Raw genomic sequence first — 24,284 nt, 5'->3', positions numbered from 1 at the left:
CTATTTTACAACACATATAGTATCTCATCTACTATTTGTCTGTTAAATTCTTGTCACCTTTGGTGAATGTCTGCTTCTGGTCAGCCACCACCACTAGTTTTAACTTTTAAATGTTTTTTCTTGAACTTCCCAGTTATACTCCCTCTATCAGCTTCCATTTACCGTTTTGCCAATTTGATCATTTCATCCACATCTTTTGGTGCTTTCACCTTTAGCTACAGTGGCATGTCAGTGAAGAATGTGGCTTTAAAGGATGTTCTTGCTGCAACACTAGTCATTGCATATTTTTGTCAAAACTGTCTCCATTTCTTATATTTGTTCTCTAAATCATTTGATTTTTGGATAAGTATAGTGCCCAACATATATACGTTATTTGGCCTATACCCAATACAGATGAACCTTAACTTATACCAGAATACGTGGAATGATTAAATTCAACAACAGTTGATGCATATCAGTGTGTACTTAGCAGGTGGATAATGAGGCTAAAGTTAAAATAAATATTTTGATAAAACAGCAGCAGAACATAATTTCAAGCAGAGTAACATTGTAAGGAAGTTGGCATGGGCTAGTGGTTATGACACTCAAATCACAATCTACAGGTTACAAGTTCAAATCTCCAATGCTAAATATGCTCATCCTTCTAGTCCTGAGATCATTATAATGTAACAGTTAATCCCACTTCATTAGTAAAACAACAGCTTTAGAGTTAGCAACAGGTAGTGTTGACTAGCTGCCTTGTCTCTAATATTTCACTGCTAAATTAGGGGCAACTAGGAAAGGAGGTGTGTGCCACCAGGTAATTTTGTCCAAGAATTACCAATGATGCACGAGAATTTAAGGTGCCCTAATAGCTGTATGCATACTTGAGATTAAATAATCAATAACAAAAACATAGTATGACTCTTTTCATGTTTATAATATGAGCCTGAAACAACTGTGAAATTCAATTATAGCATATATATTGTATAGGTACAATTCAACAAGTTGAAATGCAGGCATAAGAAACTGATGTGTTCAGTACTGCTTGTTAAAAAATCTAATGTAAGCTGTACATGTTCCATGTCATTTGGTAAAAACCTGAAAAAAACTGTTTGCATTAGTATAATTTGGTGAAATCTTACATAATTAGTTTTCAATTTTTGGCTTTGAAATAAGTTTTGGTTGACTTATATATACATACCACAGTAACTGAAGTTTTAGGGAGTTTTTTTAGTTTCTTCAGTGAGGCAATGAAATAAAGATACCAGTATCACAGAAACAACTTGCATCTACAACCTGAACTACAAAGTTAGGCCTGAGTCCATTATTTTTTGGAAAAGTAAAATATTTTGTAAAAATGGTTAATAAACCAGTTATTCATATCAATACAAAGACTGTTCATTACTGATTTAATTAGACTTGTGTAACAATATCAAACTGTTTAAGTGAAATTTATAATATACTGTACAAGGATGTTTCCAAACTTATGGAATACTATGACAAATTTTCAATCCAATATGGCAACTGACATTCCTGTAATGGCAAGATGTAAACACTGGAGATAATATATTAACCTCATATCCTCTGATATGTTATTATAAAAATATCCATGAAACTATCAGTCATTTGCAGGTTAAAGAAACAGTATCATTTTTTAATTAAAAAATGGATATTGTAACATTTTGATATATATACATATATCAAGAAGATCCATAGAAATATTTGACAGTGTTAAAATGGTTATCTGTCAGTTGTCCGGTTTGTCAACATTTGTTAAGAGTGCTAATTTCAGAGCCTAGTCATAACTGAAATCACAAACAAGGCAACTAGACCTTAGTTTCACCAAATCACTTACCAAGAAATGCTACAGTAGTTGCTTGTGGTTTTGGTGGAGTAAGTATACCCACTTTAGTTATAATACCCAGCAAGCCTTCACATCCAATAAAAAAGTGCTTCAAGTCAAATCCTGTGTTGTCTTTCCTCATTTTTGACATGCAATTCACTATTTGCCCATTTCCCAAGACCTACAAAAATGAAAAGAAAATAATTAATTTGTTAAAATTTTTTGGATTTTTAAGCTTCATATATATTTTGCAAAAAATTCAATTATTTTTGATTTTATAGAATATACAATAGATAACTCTGGCTAAACTATTTAGATTTCATAATTTTATGCTAGACTAGGCCAGTAGTAGAAAAGGTTAGGGAGTCATGGTAACCAGAGAAAACCAGCAAATACCTAAAAAAAGTGAAAATGAGAAGAAATTAAAATTTAAAATTTTTACAACAATATACAAGTTGTTGAAAGAGCTTTAATTTCAACTCTACTCGCAAGTACTAATTTACCACATGATTAGATGTAGATTTAATTACACAGTTACTGATTATTACATTATAAGCATAAGTCCAAATGCACCATATGTTTATATACATTGCAGGGTTACAAACTATATACATTTAGTATAAGTTATCATGTTTTCTAATTTTATTAAATATATGTAATGTCAGAATGTGTTTAATTCTAGGCAATGTAACTAAGTGTTAGTTAAAAATCTAGTGTTTAGTTTAAATTATTAGTCCAAATAAGAATTACCACTGAACTAATTAAATATTTAATATTAAAACTGGTTTGAACTTAATTTCAATACATATACAAGAAAACAGGAAATAACCTATTTCTAAGGATAGCCCCAATGTTAAACTACTCAGGCTGTAGTTGTGTACACAACATTAAAGTAGATGAATCATTAGAACGTGGAATTTACAGCTAACACAGCTTATACAAGAGATACTGCCAGATGTACTGAAGAGATTGACAGTTTATCAAATAGATACTTCACCACACTCTGTTACTAGAAGGTAGAAACAACATAGGTATGTATTTTCCAGTAATAAAAAAGGGCTGGATTGGTATAAGGTCTTTCTCTAGGGAGACATCTTGATGGTGGGATGGTAGATTGATACTCTACTGACCAATATACACCAATCTTAAGAATGACAGCAACATTCTAATAGGCTACTGGCTTTAGCTAGTCCCTATTTTTTTAAAATGAACAGAGTTAGGAACAAGATTTACAAATATCTAGTGGTTAATGTACTACCTAAAAACAATGCCTAGATGATCTCCTGTTGGAAAAATGGAGCTTATGCCATAAGAAGGAAACCTCACATGACTATGAGAAAGACAGGGTTGGTTGCCATTTACTGGTACAAAACAACTTGGTTATCTGTGTCAAACAACTGGCAAAAACTGCAAAAGTAAAATTGTTATAAAATGTAAAAATAAATCAAGTTAAAACTAAAAAATGTAAAAAATTCAGATAAAACATTTAAACAGAATTAAAAAAGGTCAATGGTTAGCAAATATTTTAAAATATAATAAAGTTGGAAAGTGTCACTATTGCCAACGTCAGTACTAAGCCCTTTGAAAACTTGTCTTAGAGTTGTAATGACAACATGACAGTAAAATGGAGCCTATTGTGACTTGAATGTCACAAAAGCCATACATTGGGCAATCAGTCCTTAATAAAAGAAAACAATGGTTAGAAATCGGAGACCAATGTGTATCCTAGCCAAGACAAGTTTCTCCTTCTTATCCTTACAGAAGCCAGATCGTGAAAGAACAACAGAGCGTTTGGTTCAAAAAAGCTTGCTATGATATTACTCACTCCAAAACGACTGCCAACTAGCACAAAGCTGAGCCTTCAATACAGGAACAATAGTCCACATATAAGATAGGCTTGACTGTGATGGCACCAGAGCATACAGATATGGTTGTAGTGTCAGTAAGCTCATTCTCATGAATACCTACACTATCAGGTATCCAGAAATACTGGATACTAATGGAAGACAGAGAAAAATTGGCCAGCCATAGTTGAATATTGACAAGAATAGTGTGAGAACTAACGTGAAGCGAATACTACAGTTGGAATCTCTATAAACTTTATATCTTACTCTTTCAAGAGACTAACCTGACAAGCCCAGAGAAGTCCATTCTCACTGACGTTAACTGCATACAGTAGTGGTCATCAAATACCCTCTATTTTTCTTCTCTACTTTTAGTAAATTGCCTCTTCCAAAACTAAAGTTACAGGTTAACAGCCTAGAGATAAATTGTATTTATATAAGCAATATGTTATGAGAATGGATGAAAGAAAAAAAAATTATATTATTCTCACTCAAACAGATTAGATTATTAAAACAAAAAACTGTTTTCTCTGGCAGCTCAACAGCAACATCTGTTACAGATATTATAACAACTTTCAGTGGAACGATCACAAATGCAAGCCAAAAACCACCTAGATAGCTCTCCTAAACTTACCAACCCAATAAATTCATCAATGTGTACATGAAAGGTTATCCAGCACATCTCAACCTGAATGTAGGTGAAAAAAATAATGGTAAATGCATACATATGGTTCTCCACAGTATAGCTACTAACTTCATGTTGTTAAACTTTGGTGAACCAACAAGAATTCCCGAGTGCTGTGGTAACAAAGAATCTTATGTAGACCTTTCTTTTACTAATCCCACCTTCAGTGTCATTTCTACCTAACATAAGATATGTGAAGTCAGCAGTAATCTGACCTTGTGTGAAGTACACATGATGACTGAAAGGTACAGTGGTACAAAAGTATGAGAAGCTTTCTGGCAGCACCGTTACCCTCAAGTATTTCCTCACACTAAACAAAAGTAAGACCCCATATGGGTGGAATAATGATAGTAATAAAGCCAGGAAAACACAAAATTAAGACAAAAGCGAGCTCATATGGATAAGGTATTACCTAATAAATGAAGAAGAGGCAAGGATTGTATGTAACAGACCTGTATGTGTTATAGGCACTCATCTTCTGAAGCACAAGATGTGAAATGGAATAAATTATACAGTTAGACCAATTTTGCAAGCATTTAATTTTGTCACTTATACAAACATATTGGCTCATACAAGAACCCACAAAAAATGTCCATTTCAGTCATTTATACTGATAACATTACCAACTCCATGCAGCTGAAGAGCAAGACAGATAACATTAGCCAATGTAACACGAAAAATATAACATATGCAGATACAGAAGCTATAAACACTTTTAAAAATGGAGTTCTAGACATGGATGGTGTATGAATATCAATCCTATACTGATACAAGTCCATTTTCTGCATGTCATGAAATTTTAATGAGTCAAACTTTAACTAAAAAAACTTTATTATCTACATATTTCAGTGAAATTAGCATTATAATGTAAGTTATAATTCAATGTTTTACATTATTTATGTTTTAATTCATTTATTTCAACTTTATCCACAAAGATCAGTTTCATTTTTCCACATCTGTATGAAGAGTATACCTGGTTAAAAAATGATGCAATCCTCAGTGTACTGTTCTCTTGTTAGAGGATTCCCTCATGGGGATGTCCTTTTTAAGATGCTTTTGAAGGATGTTTCTATATTCTTCCTTGTCCTACAACCTATTCAATGTGCTATTCTAGTTGTGTATGTGAATAGAAGTCAGATACTTTTTGGAAGTTATAATTTTCTTGAACTGAAAATATATTTCCTACAGTTACTTATTTCCAGTCACACTTTCCACCCTTTCTTCCCTACTGTCCTCCTATGCTTAGTTTGCTGCTTCAACTTGAAGTAATATTTAAATAGAATAGCTAGAGAGAGTCACATGAGTCAGTGTTTATTAATCTTGTTGGCAAATATCATAAATATGATACATAAAAAATTATTTAGCCTCTAAATCTAAATTACAATCTAACTAAGTTTTAGGCTATTTGAATTTGTAATACATAACAAGATAAAGCTTTCGATGCTTAAGGTGTCAAAATATAATAGATAATAGAATGTGTTGGGCTACTAATAACATTGTAAGTTACTAATTATAAAAGACTAATGCCTTTTCCTCAGCTTATTTGGTATTTTCACTGAGGTTCATATAAATATCATCCACTGTGAAATTATGTTCTTGTTATTTTCCTCCACTTTTGCAGGAAGTATCATATACATGTATATATATATATAATTGAGATATGTTAAATTGTGACAATAAAGTTTTGTGCAAAAACAACAACTGTGATGTATATGCTGTGTTTGACAGTAATCATCTAAATATAAGGAAAAATATTTATTATCTAATATGCATTTGTATCAAGTGTTTTATCACTCAATGCAACTGCAATAACATTTAAAATGTTTGTGAACAACAGCATGCAGCTAACAATGTGCCCTCCTGCTAAGAAAGTGACTTTAATTTTCAGCCTGGACATAATGCTTTTTGCATCTACTGTATGTATTTATTTCTGTAGTAAGTACAATGGTAATAATATATTTAGAAAGGCTGCTTAAATGGAGAACACAGTACAGTAATGACACCACATTTTCACATTTTTTTGTGAAAGTAGCCTGTAACAATTACGTTTGCAAGATCACTATAAGATGGGGTATAACCATTTGTCCAGTGAATCTTACATAATGCAAGACCCAAACATTTTCATGGTTAAAATACCTATAAATCAGAAGTTACATCACATATCAGCTTGTAGGCAGATTGTAATGATGTGGCAACTCATCATTCTACTCCCATAAACAATAATATATATGCAAAAGATTGCATGGAGTGATACTGCCTTCTCATAGTAACAGTAAAAGCAGGAGGTCTTCCAACTTTAAGTCTCTTTAAGCTAATAAAAAACATACCTGTATAATGAAACATTTATAGATTGTCCTCCTGAATGCATTTTCTTTCTCAAGCTAATAATTTCAAAATGTTAAATGTAACACATTTAAAAAGAAACTAGTTCTGACATGCTACAAATAAAATCTACTGACATTAGGAAACAAACAGAACTGATAAAAAACAGAACAGATGGAATTATAATTAGTCTTCTTGCCCAGGTACGACCACAAATACATCATCCTAAAACAGACTTTTAGTCCAACACAGTTCAAGATAAGCTTGTTTCTTAATTACAATTTAAAATGCAATAATCCAAGCCCATTAGGAGCATTTAAAAACTTACACACTGCTATTGCCAATATGACACTAAAGCCATAAAAAAATTAATTCATCAAAATGGCAGACTTTTTTATTAGTTCCCTAGGAAACTGCATAATGTAACTAACATGTTACTATGATAAACATTATATCTTTAATAAATGAGACTTATGGAATATATATTTTGATATCTCATACTGAAGGAAGTAAATACAGAATTTTGGGTTTGTTTCCCAAATGTAAAAAACTTCCATCATATATTTTCCATATTTTAATAGATGCATTTTAACTTCTTCCACTTATTTCTCCATAGCTTAGTTTATATATTCAATTTGCCAGTGATGTGAGTAAAGTGTATATGATCACTAATGCAAAGAGGGATTTCACAACAGTATTATTTCCTTATTGGAATATTCAGTGGAAAGGGGAAACTATTACTGGCTAGATAGAAAGTTGCTATCTCACATGATGTGGAAACTTGCAAAATACCTTTTGTATACTTAAAAACCATCAGTTAATTTCTCATTACATGGTCTACTCTAACAGTGAACTATTTTACCATAAAGAGAATTGTGACTGCACTTGACAACTGCTAACAGTTCTTTCTTAGTCATTCAGAAAGACACTGAGCAGCAAAAATCAACTAACTAAAGTATTTTATTACATATTTCACCATATCTTGTACCTGTGATAGGACTGTCCCAGTATCATTAACGCTGCCATTTGTAACTAAGATAAATCACAGGCTAACATATGTACATATATTAAAACACACAATAGGAAAAAGACATATGCTAAAAACCAGTAATAACTGGATTCAAGCTATGAACCAGTTGGAAGAAGATAACAACCAGCATTAGTAAGGTAGGATGCTCTAAATAAACCAGATGGTGTGTGCATGTGTGTTTTTCTTATAGCAAAGCCACACTAGTCTACCTGCTTAGTTTACCAATGGGAATTGAACCCCTGATTTTAGCATACTAAGTCCGTAGACTTACTGCTATACCATTGGGGTACAGACCAGAAGGTTTTATGGCACCTTATCTTTCTTATGTTTCTTTACAGAAAAAAGAGGCACGGGAATATATGTAATATTATAAAGGTATTGACACAATTTTATAAGGACGATGAAATAAAAGATAAAGAATAGTAGAGGGTTCTAATAACCTCATTGTCATTTAAACTTAATATTTCTCAAAACCTTCAATCTTCCAATGTTTATAGAACAGGTTTTATTGCCCGAAACATAAACTACAGAAACATCCTTATCATTGTAAATTACAAAACTAAATTGCAAAAAAATGCAGTAAATCAAACGACTACCATATTTATAATACTTTATATAAAATACTCACTACTTCAAGTCCTAGCACATTTGCATGTAAAGACCCATATCGCATTAACCTCAAACCTCCTGCATTAGTGGCAATATTCCCACCAATCTGACAGCTACCTTTGGATCCAAGATCTAGTGGAATCATGAAGCCATGCTCATTTGCATATGTCTCCAAGTTTTCAAGTACACATCCAGCCTGACACTCTAAAGATCCTAGAGAAGGAAAAATAATGTTTTGAAATTGTATACCCTTAATTTCTCTCTTACTACTAATGGATTGAAAATTAAGAATGAGATTAATATAAAAAAAACATCACAAGGTTACACAAAAACGATTCACCTTTCACAAAAAAAGTATATTAAGTTAAAAACTTCTAGACTGCTCACTTTGAAAAGGATATGGTTTGAAAAACTTCTAATTGTTTATACACACACACACCTCTGTGTATTGTACTAAATTATGACACAATTGTGATATTGCTGCAAGTCTTCACCAATGAAGACTCTGTGCACAGTAGCCCTTGTGAACACTAGCACATCACCATAGGCTCATTCTTGATGAGGCAAACAAAAATTCACCAAAAGTGGAGAGGTAGCGAAGAGAGGCATCTATCTGAAATATATTTTCTGGTGAAGAAATATCTTAAGCAGTATTATTTATGTTCCCACTAGTAGTTAGAATCTCACACTGAAGATTCAGAAAATGCCAATGAATGCAAAATACAAATATAAGCTCCTCACAGAAACAGCAAAGAAAATACATGGAGTACAACTTCCATGGCACTGAGGTTCACCTAGTTGAGCAGCACATAGTGGGAGACTCTATCCTTCTCAAGCAGTGAATACTTTTCACCCAATCTATTATTTATTGATTTATTTAATATTTTCATTACAGCAAAGGATATCAGGGAAACCCAGTGTCAGTGTTACTTTGTCACCAATATGGGTAAAACATTAAGATCAGTAGGCTAGGATTTTAGGCTATTACATTTTGAAGAAATAGTTATGTGATACAGATGTTGTAATGACAGGTGGATGGAGTAGGAGCCCTTGCCTGCATCCCAAGGCAAATCCAAGTCACTTGCTGCTGGATGTATCCACTGCAAACTGCTTGGGAAATACTGTAATGGTGTGCCCTGTCTACACTTCTCAGGAACATACCAACCATTCATCTTAAATGAGGAATAGAGCCAACTGTTTTTTTATGAGGTTCCAGGTACTACTCACAAAGAAAACTTTCCATAGTGACATCCTCAGTAGGTTACAACTGGCAAAGTAATGGTTCTCCTGTGCTCTACTAAAAGAGCAGGAGAGGACAACATGTATAGCAGATAACATCAAAGAATATGTATGAATTAATTTCATCAAATACAATCACCTATATTTAGGTTCCCACCAAGTAAAAGTGAAATGGAGGTTTTAAGAATCAGAAGAGCAAGAGTGGTCCAGATGTAAGTGCATGACTGTTGCTGTCTTTTCTCATTTATTTCTTTGTAAAAGGTATAGAAATTGTCTTGTCAATTGTATAGATATATACTGGCAAAGAAATCTTGCAGAGAACTTCATCTTAATGGTGGTATTGAGCAGGAGTGAATGCATTTAACACCTTCCATTTTTCTCTGGTCATTATGCAATGTGGTAGAACATGCAAAACAAAAAAGATACATGCATCGAGGTGCTATGAAATGCACGAATGACATGGAGATGTGTTAAAATATAACTGGCAAACCTCACCACATGAGAACCTTTGGGTAAACTGGAATATGGCAAATGGAGGAGGACATAAACCACATGCAAATTAAACCACCCAATGATGTAAATAATTGAAGATAAATGAGTTTAGTGCAATTTATATCAGACTCTGTAAGACCTCCTCCAATGGCCAGCAACAAAAAGAGTCAAGAAAGACTGTAATATGCCAAATATGGTGGGAGGAGACATAAAAGTACACTTGGTCAGACTCATCCAAAGAAGAATATGCAAGATGGATGAGGTAGCAAATCCAACCAGTTAAGGTGTAAGTAGAAAAGTCTAAAGAAGTGGTTTGCCATGACAAAAATATATTATTTCAGTTTCCATAAAAAAGGAAATTAACAATGGATCAGAACAACTATACAATGAGGAAATAGAGGGGAGAGAGAAATATGAAAAAAATATTGTTATTTTCTTAAGAAGCTGAAGTCTGGAAACAACAATAACATATCTCTATGACAGAGAGAATGAAAGCATATATGGTGTAAATTTTTGAACGACAATTACCAAATGAAAGAAAAATTTAAAAAATGTGCCTTAAATAACAAATGTTACAAGGAACACAAAGTCAATGGATTAAAGGAGGTATATAAGAGTCCAAAGAACCACACAAAGGCTCCAGTCAGGAAAAAAATCTGGATGATCATTTCAGTGAATAAAAAAAATGCCTTGAAAAGAACAGGAGAAAGGAAGAGATTACTGCCTAACAAGACGCAGAAGATCATGATGAACACTGCACAGTAACCTGCAATGGTCAAAACAGACAGGATTCTGATGAATTAAAAGTAGAGAAGGAACCGATATAGAAAATTAGGAAGACTAGTCATAAGTGAGTGGTGAAAGAGACAATGGCAGCAGACAGCCCAGTTACATTGATAAAGGGTGAAAATAGAAGACCAATAAGAATGAGAGAGAAAATGGGCTATTCTGTGTAAACATTTCCTATGTTACACAAGGAAACAGAAAAATCTTACATGTGAAAATGAAGGTACAACACACTGTGGAGAAAAATGGAAGACTGAGGTTGGGAAAGGAAGAATATCAAGAGAAGGAAGTGAAGTGGTTCCACAGATGTGAAGCAAAAAGGAAGGGAAAAAAAAACTACTTAGTAGGCCACAAAGGAGCAATCAGAAGCACATGGCAAGGGGTTGTTTCACAAAGTATTCAAGGACAAATAATGGAGAGTAGACAAAGAGTAAAATGCTAGACCATTTCTGGTTCAGAGCATAACAGCCAGAGCAACTGAATCTGGTGTAAAAATGTATCTAGTATGAATTACCAAAAGAATGAATGTTTGAAAATGAGAGTAGTTACAAAAGCATTAATCTTAGAGGTCCAAAATGGAAACAAATTCAACAAAAGAATTCAGATCATTTCATGGATGGATCATGCCCAGTCAAGACAAGGGACCCAACACCAAATTCAAACCCCCTGAGCTATAGAATGCCATAAGAAAACATACAATAATCAAAAGCTAAATTAAAAAAAGCTCAGGTCCTGAAAACAGGTATCTCCTTGGTTGTTGATGTAAGAAATGGCCATAATTGTCCAAGTAAATCTTCACAAGATGACTGATGAATGGACAACCATGACCAAAACTTGATAAGCTGCAATGATCTCCAGAATGTTGACATGAAGAGAGAGAATGCTATCAGGAAACCAGATACTAGAGGTAGTGGTGATATTAAGATGTGACCTCAAATGGAAAGAGAAGCATTGGAGTAAAGATGCAAGATGAACTGGGAGGAAAAAGTAGTAGAGATAAAGTCACCATGACAAAAAAAAATTGAGAAAGGAATGTAGAAACCCAAGAAACCAATTCCTCACAGCTCATCCAAGGGAACACATCCACATGGAAGAGAGATCAGAGCTTTAAAGAAAGCATGATTCCCAAAGTGAGAAAAGCTTTTATGCAAGATGAGAGGAAGAGAAAATGCTTCAAACATCAAAATTTCTATGGTGATGAGATGCAAAGAAAAATATTGAAACTGTTCTGCACAGGAATTTAGAAACTCTTAGGTGAACAAGATACTAAGAGGGAGTCAAAACAGAATTGGAAAGTTTGACAAGGCAGCCTAAGGTCAAATGGAGGTTGCAATTGCCTGTTGAGATGGGGCCAGGAGAAGTCAATCATCCATATAATAACAGAAATAAAGACTCAAAAGATGCATGTGTCAACTAAGGAATGCACGATCCTGTTAAAAATAAGGAACCATAGCTCGGCTGAAGGGGAATAGAACCTTTGTCCAATGGTAGGAGATTGGTCCACACCATTTTCACCTCAAGTTAAGTAATATGGCAGTATATACTGTGCAACAGAATTTATGAAAAAGACTCATGTGTAAATCCATAACCAATAACACATTTGGGAACCCTACATTTGAATGATTGTAGAATAAGATGTGTGTTGGAAAGGTCACATCAAAATCAATCACACTGGAACACCATTGTCCCACATCAGCTTTGGGCAGTGAAAACATGCCCAAAGTGGAGCTGAGAGGAAAAATGTTGCCCTAAATCATCATTATCTTCTGGATATGACCACACAGAAGTGAGAGCACAACACCACAGACTGCCTCTAGAAATATATATCAACCACACTATCCAGATAGAACTGTACAGAAGTAAGGTAACATCAATCTCTAGAACCACCATGCAGATGTGGAAATCCTGAGACAAACTGGATAAAGAAAAGGAAATACAACCAAAACATGCATGATAATTTATGTTGATTAGTCCAGTTCTAATACAGAACCACTCAATATTAAACCAATATCTACGCATTTGGTAATATGAGGGATACCAATCAATAAGGTGAGTTGCAATTTAATGGATCTACTCCAAAGTAATATCATCTTCTGACTAGGACTGCATAAAGACTGAAGCACAATAACCTCTGGGTTCAACCACAAGGAAGCAGATTGCATTTACAAAATATAAACAACCTCATCCTCTGGATAGAATCACAAAGAAGCTGTGTGAAATGTCAATCTCCAGAATCCCCTGCAAAAAGGTGGAACATAGTTATTTGTAGACATGCACATCATCCTCCCAATATGACTACACAGAAGTTGGAACTCAACACTACTCTCCAAATCACACCTCAAGAAAGTGGACAACATCTAGAAAATGTAAGCAAGCTCACTTTCCAGATAGATCTGCACAGAAGCTAGGTGCAACATCAACCTCCAGGACCTACTACACAGAGGTAGAGCACATGACTGGAGGATCACATATACATCATACATCTACAATAGCAGAACACCACCACCCTATTCTCTGCTGAAAAGAAGTGAAGACATACATGAGGATTCCTCCATGGTTCCTCACCCCAGCAGTTCAGAAATGGAAGGACTCCTATACTCCACTAGAGGAACATGGGAGATAAAATCCAGTGGAGAGTACAGAGGAATGCCAACACCAGAGACATTACAGTGGTTGATCACAAAAACCCTATTTTGAAAAGCAGGTCATCCCTGTTTTATTCAATTAAAGTACCAACAAGAATGGCCAGCTATCCCATTATGCTCTAGCCACATATGTCCATGGATTAGTATGGCCTGGAATGGGCATATTAATGAAGCAAATATATTGCACAAAAAAACCTATAAGCAATAATGTGGAACATACCATCTAAACAGCATGTATTATAGGCCATGACATGTACTGGGATTGTATCGTGAATATTTCAGATATATGAAGCATACCTGAACAGGAAACACTCACCACTCAGTGGCATTTGAATCCTAAATGAGAAATGCAACTGTAGGGAATATATACATATAGAAAGGATAATTTACCCAGTCACAGCCACACTAAAGTTTGAAGGATGGGAACAGTCAGAAAGTAGTACCCCAATAAGGAAGAAATGGCTATGTGTGTATTCTTATAGCAAAGCTACATCAGGCTATCTACAAATTCTACCAAGGGAAATCAAACCCCCTGATTTTAGTGTTGTAAATCTGTAGAGTTACCACTGTACCAGCAGGCTATCCAATGAAGATTGTCTGATACGAATGTATCAGGTGGAGGCTACTTGTCTGACTGAATAGTCAACTCCAATGGATGATAGAGGTGAGACTCCAAGAAAAAAGATAAAGTGTCCAACTGCAGAGTCCACACATGACTTCAAAACTAGAATATCTCCAAACCAGACAGACAGAATAAAAGAAGCCATCCAGAAGTCACAGATATAATGGGAAACTAGGTGAACCTGTAAAACAACAAACATTCTTCCCAATAACATCCTAGCAACAACAAAATCATGTGTGTATGGATATGGCCAAAAAGAATAGTAGGATCAATGAGGAGAAAAGAGAGAAAGTGTATCTCCAAAAGGTCCTCAGAAGATCAGTAGAGTGCCTCAGAAAGGAAATATATGTTGACAGGTACTGTAGGAGATCTGTAAAGGTAAGATGAAGGTGTAAAAAAACAAAAAAAGTGGGAGAAATAGATAGGATTATCAGAAAGAAACCCTTGCATGAGCAAAAGTGACTAACTACTGGGACTAACAAAAAAAGTTGGGAAGCTTCTGATAAGCCAAAGCACAAAGATCAGGAGTTCATTGAGAATTAGGCATGCTAACACCAATCCTCAACTAAGAAACAAAATGCTCAGCATAAACCCTGGTGTAAGAGAGAAGGAAGGAAAACAATGGACCCAAATTACATGTTAAAGAAGAAGCAGTATCATGAAAATGAGAAAATAGAACACACCTAAAAAAACATATACAAAAAGGCAGAGTTAGGCCTAGTAGATTTTACAGGAGATACATGGGGAAGCACAGCATCGGTAGGAAAGAATTAAAAAAACATAATAAAATCTTCTTGATCTTAAACAGGTTTAGAAAATGCTGAAGGAATAAGAGCACTTTTGAAATAGAAAGGATACTTCATATAACTATTAATCTCCCAGGGAATTATAGCTGAAAAATCCTCAGTTGAGAACCCCAAATTTGAACCAGTAATTGCATTCAAAGCAGCAATAATAATATCAGGTGTAAAACAAAAACTTCAGAATCCATCTTAACCCATTAAGAAGTTGAAAAAGAAAAATCAATAAACAAAGGTAAATTATCACAGGAAACTACTACAGATAAATCTAAATGTTGCAAGTAAATGAATATTAAATCTATATTTCACAAAAATAATTAAATGAACTGCCAACAGCAGAGAGAAAAACAAATAAATGTGGTGATTATAAAGAAAAATTATCAGATAGATGAAAGAAAAAAGCAAAATGGAAGTAAAAAGCAGTTAATCAAAATAGTGGAAAAACTCCAAATGCACTAGAAAAAAACACATCTGGGCATAAGCAGTCCTAACATATGAATTAGCCTATGTGATATATTACTCATGAAGATTACAGTTCAAGGGAGTTATGTTTCCATCCTCCAGTTGGAAGACTGCAACATTATGAAGAGTACATTATAGTCTAACACATATACACAAACAGGTGTGTGACATTGTTCAGGGTTTGTAGCATGTGCTGGAAATAATAGCTCTTAGTGTTGCAGAGATAAGTAACATAACTTTATTTAGGTCAAAAAAATCAGAAATATTTCAAAATTGTTCATGCACATGTTATGCAATTAATTGATGTCCTTGTGAACATGTTAAAAATAGTCAAAAGCTTGCTCTAATTCTCATCTGAGGTTAAAAAATCACAGTGGTCATTCAAAAAAACTTGATTCACCAAAATTCTGTAATGCCTTTACCTAGATATGTTGGTCATAACTAGTTAATAGCTGAGATTTAATCCACCACCATCTTCAAACATATATAAAGAGAATGTAACCTACATATATAATCAAGGTTGAGGGATATTATACTATGACTTTGGTTTTAGTTGAAAATCTGGTTTTGACATAATTAATTCTGTCTTTGTAGACTAAAGAAATCTTACTCTATGCTCAACTAGCAAGACAGTTTATTTAACCCTTTAAACTGCTCAAATAGGGACAGTTATTTATGTAACAAAAATATGGTAACTCTGCATTCCTCACAAAACATCATAATATTTTGTTAAAATTTTATAACATTTTATACCTTATTCTAATTATATCTTTCTTATGAAAATGTTATTTACCTATAGTAGTTATTTGCACTCAGACTGTGCAAAGTAATTTTCATTCAAAGTATAAAAATATTTTCATCATCATTTTTCATATTTCATTTGCAAAATCTTTGGAACCTCCTAAATTAATATCAAAAGTTTTTAAGGTACATTTTTATATTTTATTTTCAGTTTCTTTACCATATCACTAACTATAGCTACTATTATCATCAATATACAATGCAAATTAGAAAATAAAAAAACACTTAATTTTTTGTACAGAAGTTGTTTTATTTTTATTTGTAATTTTAGGTGTTTTATTTTTCAGATATAGTTAATGTTTAATGTTTTATTTCCCATTCTTGTCCTTTACCACGAATTATTGATATTAATGGTGCCCACAAGGCATATTACAGTGTGTGTGGCAGACATGCTCAACCCTTAACACTTCGGCAATATTTTCATGCACAGTATAATATCCTAAAGCTTGAGAACAAATGCAAAGTATAATGTGCATTTAAAAAAATGTTTAAACCTTTCAGTTATGCATTTGACAACAATTAATACATAATTAACTAAAATATAAAAGTAATACCTAAATACAATTTAATTGTATCTCTTGTTATAATATAATTAAGTAAGAAAAAAAAACATAAATACTGTATTCAATCAAACAATCAATGATACTACAGTAAATTTCATGTAACCCATGACATCAAACTGTCCATCAATTTTAAAATAACTGTCATTAGATCAGTGTGTAAAATAATCTCTTTCTAATGATTATACACATGGGTATGTAACATCTACATGTAGGCTATATATCTCAAATAAACTTGTTCAAAGTGAGCATGACAGCCATCACAAGTTCAAAAGCTTTATTACTTGTTTCAACTGCATTCATTCAGAGTACTTCAAAATGAAAGTATCAAAAGGTTATGTCTAGACATACTTCTACTTATCTATCACTGCATTACTCAAGAAAACCACAGCATAGAATTTTCATAGCTCATTAGTCATGTAACAATGCATCTGAAAATTAAATAGTTGTTAAAGGTTTCTTTTGAAACAAAGGACTTAAACTTAGATGGCATAAAACTTCAATTCATAATGTATGTTATAATTGTAATTTCATTCACATACATTGATATCAAAGTTGTTTAATTAAATTTTGAATATAACACAGACCTACTGGGAATGCAACTCCAGAATATGGTAGGAATGAGAAATGCCATGGTAGGAAAAAGCAACTGATCAGATATAAAGTTAGAAATATATACTAGTACTACAACCAAACCCAGTGGTATCTAAAATTGTGCATCAGGTATGTGTTAGAAAGTGATATATTCCATCAACACCTACAGAATACCATCATCCTACTCTCAAGTGAGTGGTACGATTCATTAATCAGGATGATGGGCCATCATGGTCTACTACTCCAGTGGCTAGGAATTGGTAAGTAGTAAGGACTCCCATACTTCACTAAAAGAAAGGAAGGAAGAACATGTTGGAGTGTCTAAAAAACTACAATGTAATTGCCATAAAGTATGGTTACAGAATGGACAGTGTGGATTTTCGAACAAAAAAGTACACAGAGTAGAATCTGCATCATACTAGCCGAAAATGACCCCTGAGAAAGTACGAAAAGTTGAAAAAATACAACCTTTTACAATTCCAAAACATGAATATCTTTAAAAAAAACCTAAGTCTGTTGTATAAAGAAAATTGTTGATAAATATGCAGCAAAAATAAGCATGCCTATACAGTACTACTACCAATCAAGAAGTGATTAACAACTGCAAATATGAAGTGGATGCTGGTTACAACAGGAGATGTGTGGTGTTTCTATTGGTGGAGAGCTGCTGTATGATTATTGGCATGTAGATAGGCAGAAATGGGAGGTCAGAAGCTAGTGGGGAGTATTAAAATTCTGTGCCAATAGAGAGCAGCACGAATCACAAAAAGCTATTCTGTGAGTGGAGGTGAAATATCATATTGGTACAAACGTGAATAATGAAAATTTCTGTGAACATGTATTTCTATAAAGTAGAACAGGATATATATAAAATACTTCACTTTTTGAAATAATAACTTGTAACACATTTTAGTTTTATAGAAGTACCTGAATAATATAAACACAAGTAAATCATTTTATTTATGTACAAACAATCTATATAAAGAGAAATAATGTGTAACAGTTTTATCGCAATAACTTGAATGAAGAAAATTTAGGACATATTATAAAAGATGTTTAACAATGGGCTTTCCTAGCTGGATGTAGATTTCTTACTTGCTGATTTTCATCTTTCAAATTGTTGCATTATCTTTTAACAAGTAATGTTCTATCTTGGCTAGGTGAGTAAGATCCTGGAAAAGCTTGCAGGCCACCTTGGACTGGTCAGTATCAATCCCTTTTGCTAGAACATTGCCCAAGCCACCATTCATTTAGCTACCTGGGTCTAGCAGTGATATTTTAACTTTAATTCCTGAAAGGGCATAATAGATCAGGTTTGATGTTAGCCCTATTGCTAGGAACTAGGAACTTTGCATGCTACTGGGTCTAGAATGACGTTGTGGTACCAAAACTAAGGTTGTTTATCCCAACAGAAATAAATGTAGTAGTTTGTATTAGTTTCAAACAATTCTCCTCTCACTTCTTGTCAGTCTTACCAGATTTTTGCATTGGGAAGGTCTTCACTTCATTGTATTATTTTTCCTCTTTCCCTCTCTCATGGAAAACATCACTGATATTAATGGCATTTGATGTATTGGCATGGTTTCACAAATTTAAAAGAGAGGAAAACTTTCACAAAGTAGGATAAAAGGAGGAGGAAAAACTGCAAACTAGAAACTCCATAGCCCTCAAATGAAGAGGAAAAGGTTGGGCTCAACTGAGTAGGAAACTGTACAGGAATGGAAACCCAGAGAAGGGCTAAGTAGGACTCCATGGTGAAATACTGGAGGACAAAAAAGTAGTTCAGAGTTCTGAGTAATTCACAGACTGATGATAAGATACCAGTTCCTGTCCTGTTTGGGGTTTACATATATATAAATGGGAATAATAATCCAGATGAGAAGGAATCTTTCCATTCAACAGTCTCCTCGTAAAGCAAGTCCCTAACTGCCTCCAAAAGATGCTGGCCAGCAACAGAATCCTGAGAAGAAGTGATGAAGGAACAAAAGAATGGAAGACAAGACTCTTTGGGATCACCTTCAGAACCTAAGGGTCTGTGGCAAAGGCCCTCCATACATGGGCATATCTGAGGATTCTGGACCCCACAGGCCTTGTACCCACTACATAATCACTGAGATTGCTGGCTGCCCCACAGACAGTATCCAAAGGACTAACTATGAACTTTGAAAACACAAGAGGCTAGAACTGCCAAAGGAAAGGATGGAGAAAGATGAGACATAGAATATGTATGGGAGGCCAAAAAGAAAAGAGCAGAACGTAATTAGCTGATTCAACCCTGATCTCCAAAGAATGAGAATGTTCTCAAAACCTCATAGTGCAAAATAAATACCATGTGCAAATCACACAAATAGGATGCTGGCAAACAAACCTGAGGCAAAAAACATCCTAACCTAAAAGATCCCAGCAAAGAGATAAGTCACCTTTGCATAGCTAGGACAGGAGAAGTGAGGCATGCTAGTGTGTAAAACAGGAGATTCTGAGCTTCTACTGAAAACCTATCAGGGAAGCAATGAATAGCCTCAGACAATAGATGTTGGAAAAAACAAAGAATGGTAAAACTGGGGCTGGGGAAAGGAAATCAAATAATGGGGCTCAAATCCCCAAAGGGATGAGCAACTTTAAACAATGCAAGTCTAAACAGGGAAAATCAGAATGATGGTATCATCATCCAGAGTATATGGGAGTTGAGACATACTGACACCTCAACACAACTATTTCCCAAAATGACTTGCAAGAACTCCAATATCAAAAAAAGAAGTAAACATTAAATACTGACCTAGTATTTTGTCACTGAGAAGTAAAATCATAAGAAATGGAAAATAAGGACAAAACATACCACAGTATGTTTACAAATGGGGAATGAAGGCCTGGGTACCTCCCTCAAAATGACATGCAACTGTGAGACATATTCTAGGGAGAAATAGACTGTCCAAATCCTTATACAGTATGAAAAGACAAACATCAGTTTATCCAGAAGACTGCATAAAAGAAGTTGGTTGGTTGGTTGATTTAGTGTATTATGGCACAAAGCAGCCAGGCTATCTGCACCAAACAGCAATTAAAAACATAAATGGCATAAAATCAATGTTGACACCTAGTCTACAATGTTAAGAGAGAAAGCAGAGTAAGAGAAGTTGTAAAGGACTTTCTCTAGCATAATAGTAATGATCATAACCACCAGGAAGACTAACAGGTAAGTACAAGAACCACCATCAGTCACCTGAAGTTGGCCTTTCCAGTCCTGGTTCCGGGTTATGTCTCATTATGGCCAGTATCAAAAGGTAAAGTAATAAAAGTGTTACAAGACATGCAGCAAAATTGTAATAATAATTAGCCAAATGTCCGGTAAAAATGTAAAAGTAAAGTAAATGTAGTAAAATTCATAAAAGGAAATGAAGGTAAAAACAAAACAGCAATTAAAAACATAAATGGCATAAAACCAATGTTGACATTCAGTCTACAAAGTTGTAAAGGACTTTCTTTAGCATAATGATAATGATCATAACCTGCCAGGAAGACTAACAGGAAAGTACAAGAACCACCGTCAGTCACCTGAAGTTGGCCTTCCAGTCCTGGTTCTGGGTTATGTGTCATTATGGCCAGTACCAAAAAGTAAAGCAATAAAAGTGTTAAAAGACATGCAGCAAAATTGTAATACCAAATCGCCAGGACAACTAATAGGTTGTTCAAACGGATAGTTCAAAAAGCAGCATTAGTCACCTAAAGTTGACCTTTCCAATCCTGGTGTCAAGTCATTTCAAACTGAACTAGAGAGATTAAGACTCTTAAAAGGGAACCACAATTAAAAAGGTGTAATGAATAAATATCAAACACTTAAATGGCATTAAATAGATTAATGGCCATTAAGAAACTAAAAACTTTATCAAGGTGGACAGTGTCACCATCACCAATAACACTATCTAATGTTACAGACAAACCTTGGGACAAAACATGTTTAAAATAGTGCCGTCGTTGAGAGTCGTAACGATGGCAAGAAAGTAAAATGTGGCTAACAGTGATTTGAGTGTTACACAAACTACACACTGGTGCAACAGTTCCAGATAAAAGAAAACAATGAGTTAAAAAACTGTGACCAATGTGTAGTCTAGTTAGAACAACTTCCTCCTTCCAAACCTTACGGAAGCTAGACGACCAAAGTCCAATATATGGTTTTATTTGGAAAAGCTTGTTGTTGCATTGCTCACTTCCAAGTTGACTGCCAGCTGGCACAAAGCCGAGACTTGAATACAGGACCATAGTCCATGTATGGAATAGGCACAGTGGTAACAGTGCCAGAGCAGATAGATTTAGCTGCGTGTACGCAAGCTCATTCCTGAGAATACCAACATGGCCTGGTATCCAGAAAAAACTGAAAAGAAGAAGAAGGTAATGAGAAATGGGCCAGTCGGTTTTGACTATCAGCAAGAACAGGGTGTGAGCCAACGTGAAGCGATTCCAGGGCCAGTAGAGACCAAAGCAAGCCAGTATAAATAGTGCAGTTGGAGTACTGCTTAGCTTCAATATGATCCAGAGCAAGAGATATGGCGTACAGTTCAGAAGTGAACACAGAAGCTGTAGAGGGGATTCTGCGTGCAACCACAGAACCGCAACAAACCATGGCAGAGCCCACAGAGTTACCTGATTCGGAACCATCTGTATAAATTGGATGGAAAGATTGTTCGAAAGACGTTCAGTAAATAAAAGACGGTACTTCCAATTGGGAGTATCTGCCTTTCTCAGATGACTTAAAGAAAGATCACATTTGGGGACTGTAATAAGCCATGGTGGGATGGGCTGACCAGTGAATTCTGCAATGTTATCCAAGGACAGACCCAGTTCATCCAATTGCATCTGGATGCAAAGACCAAAAGGAGCAATTGCAGATCATCTTTTCTGAAAAGTATGGCCAACTGAGGAAGGAAAACCTATCTCCATGTGGAATGCTTTAATAAGGAACAAGTTTTGAAGAATATAGTAAAGACAGTTGCAAACGGCGAAAATGCAAAGAAGGTTCATGAGATTCTACATATAAGCTTTGAACTGGGGAGGTGCGGAAAGCCCCAGTGCAGAGTCGAAGTTCTTGATAATGAATGGGGTCCAGCATCTTTAAGGCTGAGGTCTGGCAGAGCCATAGACCATTGATCCATAGTCGAACTTGATCGAATTATAGCATGATATATCTTTAACATAGAACATTGATCTGCTCCCCAACTAATGGTAGAGAGGACATGGAGGATGTTTAGTGCTCTTGTGCATTTGATCTGTAGCTACTTTAAGTATAAAGGTATAAAGGTCAGCTTACAGTCAGAAATAAGCCCCAAGAACCTGGTCTCAGGGACCACTGGCAGCGAAACTTCACCAATATGGAAGTCAGGATCAGGGTGAATACCCCGTTGGTGGCAAAAGTGCATGCAAACAGTTTTAGAGAGAGAGAAATTAAAGTCGCTCGCAGTGGTCCACTTCAGTATACGATTGAGGGCAGTTTGTAGTTGCCTCTCAATATATCTCATGCTTGACAACTGACATGAGATGTGAAAGTCATCGACATAGAGCCCGCTTGCAACAGTGAGAGGGAGTTGTTCAGTGATAGCATTAATCTTTATACTGAAAAGTGTGATACTCAAAACACAGCCCTGAGGGACTCTAAGTTCCTGCACAAAAGAACGGGAAAGTGTCGAACCCACACGAACTTGGAATCTCCTGTCCATTAAAATTTTTTTAATAAACGTGGGTAAATGGCCACGTAACCCATATGAATGGAGGTCTCGCAAACGCCATACCTCCATGTTGTGTCATAAGCCTTCTCAATGTCAAAGAATACAAGATCTTGTCATTTGAGAAAGGCTTCTCTGATTGATGTTTCAAGTCGAATTAGGTGGTCCGTGGTGGAGTGTTGTCGCCGGAACCCATACTGGGTGGGCAGAGGAAGTTGTTTGATTCGAGGAACCAAACAAGACGAACATTAACCATCCTCTCTAATGTCTTACAGAGACAGCTCGTCAAAGCAATTGGACAGTAGTTTGAAGGAATCTTGGGATCTTTCCCAGGCTTAGAGAAAGGTAAGATAATAGCCTGGCGCCAGGCATTAAGAAAACATTCTCCTGCCAGATCTGGTTAAAAACAATTAGAAGAATATCAAGAAAAGCAGGAGAGAGATAGCGCAACATGTCATAGTGTACATCATCAGGTCCAACAGATGTACTGCCTGACCGATGAAGGGCCATTTTCAGTTCCACCAGTGTAAAGGGACAATTATAGTCAAAAAAGACAGTCAGTTCAAAAGGAAAGAGGTGAACGCTCTGCCCGAGTCTTGATGGCCAAGAAGGTGGAGGAACAAGCAGAAATGCTAGATATCTGGCAAAAACCTTTCACCTAGAGTATCAGTGATGCTCCAGACATCAGCCACCTCCTGACCATCAGAGAGTAAGATCGAGAGGGGGACAGAATTGTAGTGCCCACTGACCTTTCAAACCCTGTCCCATATGACCTTGGAACTAGTGGTAGAAGATATGCTAGTTGTGAACTTAATCCAAGATTCCTTTTTGGCTTTGACGTCTTACCCACCTAGCATGTGCACGGGCCCGTTGGAAAGCTATGCGGTTTGATAGTGTGGGATATTTACGGAAAGTATCCCAGGCCTGTTATTGAGCCTTCCATGCCATGTGGCAAGTAGGATTCCACCACAGAGGAGGATATCGTGGAAAACGTGTTGAGGTTTTAGAAACACAAAGAGCAGCTGCTTGAATAATACAGTCAGTTACTGCTGCCACACAGTTGTCTATTGATGGCTGACAGACGATGGCAGGAGCAAGTTCTGCGAGAGTAGTGAAAGTGGACCAGTCTGCATGATCCAACTTCCACCAAGGCACACGGATAGGGTGGCATCGACCACGGCCAGTCTCTCTCAAAAGTATAGGAAAATGATCACTGCCTAGTGGATTATTGTCAACCCTCCATGAAAAATGGGA

The 24,284-nt window shown here is 35.4% G+C and overlaps 1 protein-coding gene across 4 annotated transcripts in view; it reads right to left on the bottom strand.

Moving 5' to 3' along the window:
* The window catches only part of LOC143235158 (D-2-hydroxyglutarate dehydrogenase, mitochondrial-like), a 62,265-nt gene that overhangs the window by 26,039 nt on the left and 11,942 nt on the right, over positions 1-24,284 (bottom strand). For all 4 annotated transcript variants that reach the window (XM_076473041.1, XM_076473037.1, XM_076473038.1 and 1 more), the window contains exons 4-5: positions 8,335-8,528; positions 1,838-2,006 (exon numbers count right to left, since the gene is read on the bottom strand). In XM_076473041.1, coding sequence (XP_076329156.1) covers positions 1,838-2,006; positions 8,335-8,528 — 363 coding nt within the window. The remainder of the gene's footprint in view (positions 1-1,837; positions 2,007-8,334; positions 8,529-24,284) is intronic.

The sequence above is a fragment of the Tachypleus tridentatus genome, chromosome 12 (assembly GCF_004210375.1).
Source record: "Tachypleus tridentatus isolate NWPU-2018 chromosome 12, ASM421037v1, whole genome shotgun sequence".
NCBI lineage: Eukaryota > Metazoa > Arthropoda > Merostomata > Xiphosura > Limulidae > Tachypleus > Tachypleus tridentatus.
This window is presented reverse-complemented; position numbering and strand designations above follow the sequence as displayed.